The following is a 9,121-nucleotide window of genomic DNA, read 5'->3' on the forward strand; positions in this document are numbered from 1 at the left end:
ATGATCGTCTCGAAAGTAAACCTATAGTCGATGAAAAAAAATGTCCTTTCTGTAGAAGCCCAATACAATTAGTAATTGAAACAAAAGGTGGAAAAATAGTTTAAATAAAAAATTGAAATGACTGAAGCTATTACATGCTAGTTTTGTTTTAGTATTAAATAATTGTTTTTAATTCTTATGTTAGTTTAAGTAACACTTTAATTTTAGTATTTAATAAATGTCTTTAACGTTATAGTATATTATATTTCCTTTTTGCAACCAAATGAATCAGTTGTTGTAGAAGAAGTAATCAACAGTCATAGAAGAAGAATATAATTATTCATTCGTGAAAAAGGTATGTTAATAATTTATTGAAAGGAATTTTTTAATTTTTTGTTCCTAATATTTTCTGTTTCTAATATTTTTTTGTTTCTGTTTAAGATTGATGTCGCAGTTGCAAAAAGAGATTCTTAAGAGCTACTGTGAGAGGCTGAACATATTTAAAAAAGAACTAGAAGAAATTGAATTTGATATAAGACTATATGCTGTCAAAAGTGGAATCAGAAAAATAAATCTAGGAGATGTTTGTCCCGTTTGCGGCGCTCAGCAAAAGGATAAACACACTCCCATTCAGAATTATTAAAGAATGTGGATTAAATCGCTTCGATAATGATGGAATCGTTTCATGTAAGGAATGTAATTGGACTATAACCTCTGAAACTAATTTATTTCATTGCGGAATTGCACATAAAACATATGATGAAACTTGTAGTGTTGCTGAAGAATTATTCAATTGTTGTTTATTTTTTAAAGATAGCATAGTTTGTATTGACCTGATGATGAGTACTTTTAGTAATTGGCCAAGGCTTTTTCCAAAGGTTGAATTATTGTTGGAAGCAGGATTTTATTTCACCGGCGTGATGGATTCTGTGGCATGTATCGAATGTGGTCTTGAAATTTTTGAGTGGTTGGATAATGATAACCCGTTTAAGGAGCATCAAAAAGTTTCATATAATTGCAAAATGGTGAAAAATAAAATGAAAGGTGTGTTGTATTTTAGTAAACATTTTTATAAGTTTATCAGTAATATATAAGTATTTGTATAATTATTTTCTATTTGTTTGTTCTAGGTTAATTGCTGACGGAGTGTTGTGGAGAAATAATGGGTTCGTCTTCATCTGAAGAATATTTATCAATGATGGGAGAGAGTTCTTCCGACGAGACAGCTTGCGAATCTGAATCTGATATCACAAGCGATTCATGGATAATAGGATTTGTACCGGGAGGTCGAATAAAATCGATAAATCATTTAATAAATATTTTGAAGAAAACTTTCCCTTTATCAAGATTAGAAGTAATAAAGAAAGGAAAATATTTCGGTAATAAAACAGAAGTAGTAAAAATGAAAATACCGACAGTTATTGAATATGAATTTTTGCGAAACAAATTAATTGAGTGGGAATTTTATCTCGTTTATTATTTGTGAAATAATATGTTATCAAAACCAATGAATAAATAGATTTATAAATTGAAAAGAATTTTATTATTTTATCCTTATTTTTCACCTTAAATATATAAGTTAAAAACATCCAATTTAAATTTAGTTTATAATAAAATGATGAGTGTTAAACAAGGGATAGCAAGAGAGCTTCACAAGCAAGCTCGCAGAAATTTTTTGACAAGGTCTGTTGAACTTAAGGGTATAGACGATTTGTACCAAGCAGACTTAGTAGAGATGATACAATACTCAAGATTTAATAGGGGATATAAATATATTCTCACAATTATAAATTGTTTTTCAAAATTTGCTTTTGCTTTTCCATTGAAGAGTAAAAACGCAGATGAAGTTGTAATGGTCCTTAAACCCATATTTCATAAACATAAAATGAAGCATTTTCAAACCGATGATGGAAAAGAATGGTTTAATTCAAAATTGAGATCGTTATTACTAAAATTCAATATAAATCATTATTCAACTTTTTCCGATAAAAAGGCATCAATAGTGGAGCGGTTCAATAGAACTCTCAAGACTAATATGTGGCGTAAATTTACCGAACAGGGTGATTACCGATGGGTAAGTATATTGGATGAAATAATTGAAAAATATAACAATAGGGTGCATAGAACTACTGGTTTTAAACCTAAAGATGTTTCTTATAAAAACGAACGCGAAGTGTTGTTAAATATATTAAAGGTTGCAAAAAAACGTCATCAGCATACGACCACGATTAAATTTAATGTTGGTGATCAGGTAAGGATAAGTAAGTATAAAAAGATATTTGCGAAAGGATATCTTCCGAATTGGACTAATGAAGTTTTTACAATTTTCAAGATAAAACAAACACAACCTATAACGTACATTCTTAAAGATGGGAAAGGGGAAGTGTTAAAAGGAAGTTTCTATACGGAAGAACTTAGTAAAACCAAGTACGGCAACGTTTATTTGGTTGAAAAAGTATTAAAAAAACGCGGTGATAAATTATTAGTTCGCTGGTTGGGATTTGATAAGAAGGAGGACTCGTGGATAGATAAAAAGGATTTAATAAAATAAATTACACTTATGTAATTTATTCAGTAGCAGAGATGGATGCTGAAGAACAAGATCGGAAGCTAACAGTAATTAATTTTGACCGTTTAATAGGTGAGGTATCTGATTTAAATTCTATAAAAAGACATAGTCCTCTTCTTCCAGATAATATCAGATGCTTGGTTGTAGGTCCTTCAAATTCTGGTAAGACGAATGCAGTTTTCAATCTTTTATTTGACCCTAGCGGGTTAAGGTTCAGTAACATATATGTTTTTTCTAAATCATTGTACCAGCCTAAATACTTATTTTTAAAAAGTTTGTTGACTGATGTTGAAGGGATAGGTTACTATCCTTATAGTGATAACGATGTTATTGTGGCACCGGAAGAAACGGAACCGAATTCTATAATGATATTCGATGATGTAATATGCGAAAAACAAAATAACATAACAAAATATTTTACTATGGGACGGCATAATAACATTGATGTGTTTTATATGAGTCAAACATATAGTAAAATTCCTAAACAATTGGTCCGAGACAATGCGAATTTTCTCATGGTGTTTCGACAGGATGAAAGAAACCTGAGACATATATATCATGATCATGTTACACCGGATATATCATTTGAAAAGTTTAAAGAAATATGTAATGAGGCTTGGAACCGGATAAAAAATGGATTTTTAGTAATTGATAAGGAGAGAGATTTTGATAAAGGACGGTACAGATTTAATTTTGACATCTTTATCGGAAAGCCTGAAAAAAGCATACAAAAACGCGAAAGAGAGCTTGAAAAGAGCCTGAAAAAGCCTAAAAAAGCCTAAAAAAGCCTACAGGCTAACGTGCGCGCTTATGAAAAAGCCTAAAAAAGCCTACAGGCTAGCGTGCACGCTTATGAAAAAGCCTAAAAAAGCCTACAGGCTAACGTGCGCGCTTATGAAAAAGCCTAAAAAAGCCTACAGGCTAGCGTGCACGCTTATGAAAAAGCCTAAAAAAGCCTACAGGCTAACGTGCACGCTTATGAAAAAGCCTAAAAAAGCCTACAGGCTAACGTGCACGCTTATGAAAAAGCCTAAAAAAGCCTACAGGCTAACGTGCGCGCTTATGAAAAAGCCTAAAAAAGCCTACAGGCTAGCGTGCACGCTTATGAAAAAGCCTAAAAAAGCCTACAGGCTAACGTGCGCGCTTATGAAAAAGCCTAAAAAAGCCTACAGGCTAGCGTGCACGCTTATGAAAAAGCCTAAAAAAGCCTACAGGCTAACGTGCGCGCTTATGAAAAAGCCTAAAAAAGCCTACAGGCTAACGTGCGCGCTTATGAATCAACTTTAAATACTTCAACATACTTAAAGAAAGATAGTGAGTGCATGCAGTCAGATTAAACATAAATGTCTACTATGGAGGATCGTGAGCGTGTCACCGCGGAGATCGCGGAGATCCGCAGGAGTATTAAAAGAAAACATGGCGAATTGGTAAGAGGAAGATTCGAGTCCGATTTAAGACTTCAACAAGATTTCAAACCGCTTACTGAACCTCTGATTAAGATAGCAGAACAGTTCGGTTCTGAAGAGAGAGAAATGGGAAAACGGATAAAAAAAGAAATAGATTCAAAAGAACGTTCACTACCGAAAATCTCAGCTGAAGAGTTGCGTGAAAAAGAGGAGCGAGATTACCGAGATTTTGAAAAGAGGTTTGATATGGGTTCTATATTCGATCAATTAACTGAAGAAGATAGGATGAAACATAGTAAACGTTCTTTAGCAAATGATGAACCAGAATCTGAAATAAAAAGGTCGACTGCAAAATTACATAATAAGATGGATACTTCTAGTCCATTTCCTTTTCAGCTAGCTCAACCATCTGATAGGGTAGATGATGAAATGACCGGTATGAGACGTCGACAAAAGGCTAAAAGATTTCTTTCTTATTCGGCTCACCATCGAGCTGAAAAAGCCGAAGAAACCGAACAGTCACCTAGGATCGAACAAGAAGAGACTTATGAATCTCAACCCAGCATAGTACAAATGTTGAATACACCCGAAGGGAAAATGCAAATGAGCATGTCTCTCAAGACAAGCATGCGAGAAGGGTTAGCGCAGGAATTTATGCTTGACGCCATCAGAGATGTAGAAAACAACATGGATAACGTTTACGGTGTTCATTTTGAAGGAAACGAACTGAAGATTGGAGATTCATTAATCGATTTCGATAAGGAAAGTAACATCCTGATAAGAGAAGTGAAGTATCCTGCAAGCCGAGGTTTGTTCGAATTACTTTTCTGGAAAAAACCGAAGTTATTCACTGAAGAAGATTTGGAAGAATATAGGAAAATTTTAATCGCAACAAATGCGCACAGAAGAAATAATTCCGCTCTGGAACGGGTAAAGACTAATTCGGGATTTAAGTATGTGGAAGTAATAAGCAAGCTTTTTCCACCGTTCACCTCGAAAAAACGAGGTGAAGGTTTAGTACCATCTGCAATGACTTTGAATGAAAACCATAAAGTCGATTACGTTTATTTTGATGATCCTAACGAAATCTGTGAGAGGCTAAAACTATTGATCGCGTCAAAAAAGGCAGGTAATACCGCACATGATAATGAAATTGTATCGATAGTCGAGGAATTAAAAGAACGAGGACTAATAAAAGGAGAAGGCGCACTGTAAGCAAGTCATTTGAGATCATGCCAGTCAACAGGTTAGGACAGACAGAATTTGGTTCAAGAATCCCGTTTGGGATTACTGAAGAGGGTGATATCGACGCCCGCGAAAAAAAGATTTGCAATCTAGCATCAGCGGAATATTATGATGATGCTGTTAACATGGACGATTGCATATATTTAATCGAGCAATATGCCTCTGATCACGATTTTTTAGCGTGTGAAGAACAAACACATTTTAAAGTGGTAGATTTCAAAGGAGCTCGTGCCAAAAACGCCGCTCATCCAGATGATGAAAACGATTTGGTGACCATGAGATATGTACGGTTCCTTATTCAACAGAAATTCGATGAGATCATCGCTAAAATAGAAAATATGATAGGAAAAGAAATAGAAAATCCTTTAAGAAGTAAAAATACTAATGACCCCATTGTTCGTCAGCAATTAGAGGAAAGTATTTCTCGATTGAAAAGCGAGGTTCAGAAAGATGCGGTAACTCAAACTGAAAAAGAATCTGATTTAAATACGGATGCATTGACCGAAGACTTTTAGTTGGGGATAAAATGAAGAGCACGAACAAGTGTAACGTTAGTTGTAAAACAGGAAACGGATTGATAAGTTCGATCGAAAGTCTACCGGGTAAAACTTTCGGTATTGCACGTAACGTAGTAGGAACAGTTCTCAATCGGGCTGTAGATCTTCTTCCTTTCGAGGCTCACATACCCGGTTACCAATATTGCGGACCCGGAACAAAACTAAAACAAAGATTGGAAAGAGGCGATCTTGGTATAAATCCACTCGATAAAGCTTGTAAGGCGCATGATATAGCGTATAGTATCTACAACGATTCTCGGCGAAGAGCACAAGCTGATAAAGAGTTAGCGGAAAGAGCTTGGCAAAGGGTATCCGCGCCCGATTCCAGCATTGCAGAGAAGGCTGCTGCGTGGGCTGTAACAAACGCTATGAAAATAAAGAGTAAATTCGGCGGAAGATTGAAGAAAGCTTCAGTCAGAGGTGTGCGAAAAAAAACTATAAGAAAAAAGGGGAAAGGTGCTTATCTTGAACCGTACCGATCTAAAACCGGATGCGGCGTAAAAAAACGCCGGTCTGCAGGTCGCAGTCGTCGTCGTCGTCGTCGTCGTCGTCAAGGCAGAAAAAAGCATTAAATTTACTACGCAAACTCCCCATTCATCCTTTATCAGATGTGGAGTTAATACGGTTTGCGCGAAAAATTAATTTACCCCACTTCAGAGGTGTTTTCATGCGCGATACTTTACCAGCTAGAATAAATAAATTCGAATCGGGAATAGTGAACTTGGACAGTGTCCTCAATCCGGGTACGCATTGGGTTTGTTATAAAAAACGTAACGCGAACGTGTTTTATTTTGACAGTTACGGTAATTTACAGCCACCTAAAGAGCTAGTCCAATATCTTAAATCCAACAAAGAGAAAGTCAACATCCAGTATAATTTAGACCGCAGGCAGGATTTTAATTCAGTTGTTTGCGGGCATCTATGTTTAAAGTTTCTGATATGTTCTGCCTAAACGGAAAATCTTCTATACTGTCTGCAGATTTTTTCCCTCCGATAGAACTCGGCGATGCCGCGTGGGAAATCGGCCTGATTGATTTTATGTCATATAATAACATTCAAAATGTAGAAAAAGAAAAAAATAATATGTTTTATTACGGTTACCATGGCAGTAAATCGATAAAGCTTCCGCCGGGGATGTATGAGATTGATGATTTGAAAATTAAATTGAAACATGGGATGGGCAACTGCGATGAATCGAACGCGACTGACAATGATAAAGGTAAACAACGAAATCGCAATAAAAATGATGCAAAATGTTTGATTAAAATCTTAATCGAACCTACGACGATGCACTCGCGTTTATTTTGTACTGAAATAGTAGATTTTACAAAACCACATTCTATCCGTACTCTTTTGGGATTTGATGAAATGGTCCTACCAGCAAACTTCTGGCATACATCTCAGAAACCTGTTAGTATTTCATCTGTAAATGCAATACGTATAAGTTGTAACATCGCCCGCGGTTCATTTGTAGGCGGAGAAGAAGGTCATATCATTCACGAATTCTATCCCAGAGTTGGACGGGGATATAAGATAATTGAAGTACCGCACAGTGTCATTTATCTTCCGGTCAACACCAAGTCTATACGGAATATAACTGTGCACGTTTATAATCAAAATTCAGAACTGATAAGTTTCGGTGGTGAAGAAGTGACGGTGAGACTGCATTTAAGACGAAGAAACGATGGTGCTGATTTTTGTTGATAAAGCAGAATATAAATTCCCTCCCATAGTCCCGTTAACGACTAGTCAACCTGCGAAGCTTAAACGGCTAACACGAGAAAACGTACGATTTTTGGAATCTTTAGGTTTTAAAGTATTACAACAATGAGCGGACAGATAATAGACGTTGATACTGCGAACGCGGTATTTGATGAAAGCATTACGGGTAAAGAATTTCATACTCACTATCCTTATGCATCAACTACATTTAATAATAGTGATGAAATAAGAATTCCTGTCCAGCAACAGGATGTATACACGCTTCCGTGCGAAAGTTATTTACTCATCAACGGAACGTATAGTGATGCTAATGGAGTTTCAGATTCAACACTAAAACTATGCAACAATTTTGGCGCGTTTCTTTTCGATGAAATTCGTTATGAAATTGCAGGACAGGAGGTGGATAGGGTGAGAAATGTGGGGATAACTTCAACGATGAAAAATGCTCTATCACTGAGAAACTTCGAAAAAGATTCAATTTTTATGCATGGTTGGTCATCGGACGGTGTTGAAGATATCCAACCGGTCAACGGTGTATATATCGATGGTGAATCGGCAAAGTTTAAGGTATTACTTCCGCTGAAGATGCTCTTGGGCTTTTTTGAAGATTATAATAAGATACTGCTAAACGTTAAACAGGAACTTATTCTGCTTCGGGCTTCCACTAATAATAATGCTGTTGTCGTTCCAGCTGGAAAAACATTTACCTTCACAATAACGAAAATTAGTTGGAAAATACCATATGTTAACGTATCGGATGAAAAACGGTTATCACTTCTTAGACTGGTAGATAAGGATGAACCGATTTTGATGATGTTCCGAAAGTGGAACTTGTACGAATACCCAACTCTACCTATCAGTAAAGATGTAATTTGGACAGTTAAAACAACAACGCAGGTGGAAAAACCTCATTATGTTATCATTGGATTTCAAACATCAAGAAAAGGAGACGCAACAAAAAGAGCTTCGAATTTTGATACCATTTCACTTAATAACATACGCTTGTATCTGAATTCAGTATATTATCCTTATGAACACATTCAAGGAGATAGCATTATATTATACGAAATGTTTAAGAGTTTCTATAGATCTTATTATAACAGGAATTCAGCGGCTGCGTTAATTACCCCATCCAAGTACTATGCTATGCCATTAATCTTTATAGATTGTTCAAAACAAAACGATACTTTGAAAACTGGCGCGGTCGATATTAAAATCGAGATACAAACTTCTACCAACATTCCCGACAACACAACAGCCTATTGTTTGATGATAAGTGATTGCATAATGCAATATTCTCCTTTAACTGGCACAGTCAAAAACGTTTCCTAACCAGTTTAGTCTGTTAGTCGGTAAAGTCAACATGTCTGTCTTTATATCAGACTTTACTTTTTTTCGTTTACCCAACGCTGATGTCTACATTAAAGAATTAGTTTTAATTTCTTTGGATGGGCTCCGATTCGAGCAATATCTATTCAAGCCACCTTTTGACTACTATGATATTTCATCTCAAACTACAAGAGTTGCAATACAAAACTTTCAGAAACAAATCGGATTCAATTGGAATTCGGGTTTTATTGAACACTTGAGGTTATCAACCATTTTTGAAAATTTAGCACCAATGTGTACTATATATGTAAAGT

At 35.6% G+C, this 9,121-nt stretch overlaps 2 protein-coding genes across 2 annotated transcripts; both read left to right on the top strand.

Annotated features, from left to right (window-relative positions):
* Nucleotides 1-244: 244 nt before the first annotated feature.
* LOC142320133 (uncharacterized) lies at nt 245-1,436 on the top strand. The gene is made up of 2 exons (XM_075357812.1): nt 245-1,023; nt 1,110-1,436. Exons 1-2 carry the CDS (start codon nt 561-563, stop codon nt 1,112-1,114), a joined length of 468 nt encoding a protein of 155 aa, XP_075213927.1. The 5' UTR covers nt 245-560; the 3' UTR covers nt 1,115-1,436.
* Nucleotides 1,437-7,583: 6,147 nt separating this feature from the next.
* LOC142319843 (uncharacterized) lies at nt 7,584-8,810 on the top strand. The gene has a single exon (XM_075357515.1). It carries the CDS (start codon nt 7,584-7,586, stop codon nt 8,808-8,810), a length of 1,227 nt encoding a protein of 408 aa, XP_075213630.1.
* Nucleotides 8,811-9,121: the final 311 nt, after the last annotated feature.

The sequence above is a fragment of the Lycorma delicatula genome, chromosome 2, assembly GCF_047948215.1.
Source record: "Lycorma delicatula isolate Av1 chromosome 2, ASM4794821v1, whole genome shotgun sequence".
Taxonomy (NCBI): domain Eukaryota; kingdom Metazoa; phylum Arthropoda; class Insecta; order Hemiptera; family Fulgoridae; genus Lycorma; species Lycorma delicatula.

What these genes read in the sequence shown, in the direction of transcription:
- LOC142320133 (XM_075357812.1), top strand. Translation starts at nt 561, where the DNA reads ATGTTTGTCCCGTTTGCGGCGCTCAGCAAAAGGATAAACACACTCCCA.
- LOC142319843 (XM_075357515.1), top strand. Translation starts at nt 7,584, where the DNA reads ATGAGCGGACAGATAATAGACGTTGATACTGCGAACGCGGTATTTGAT.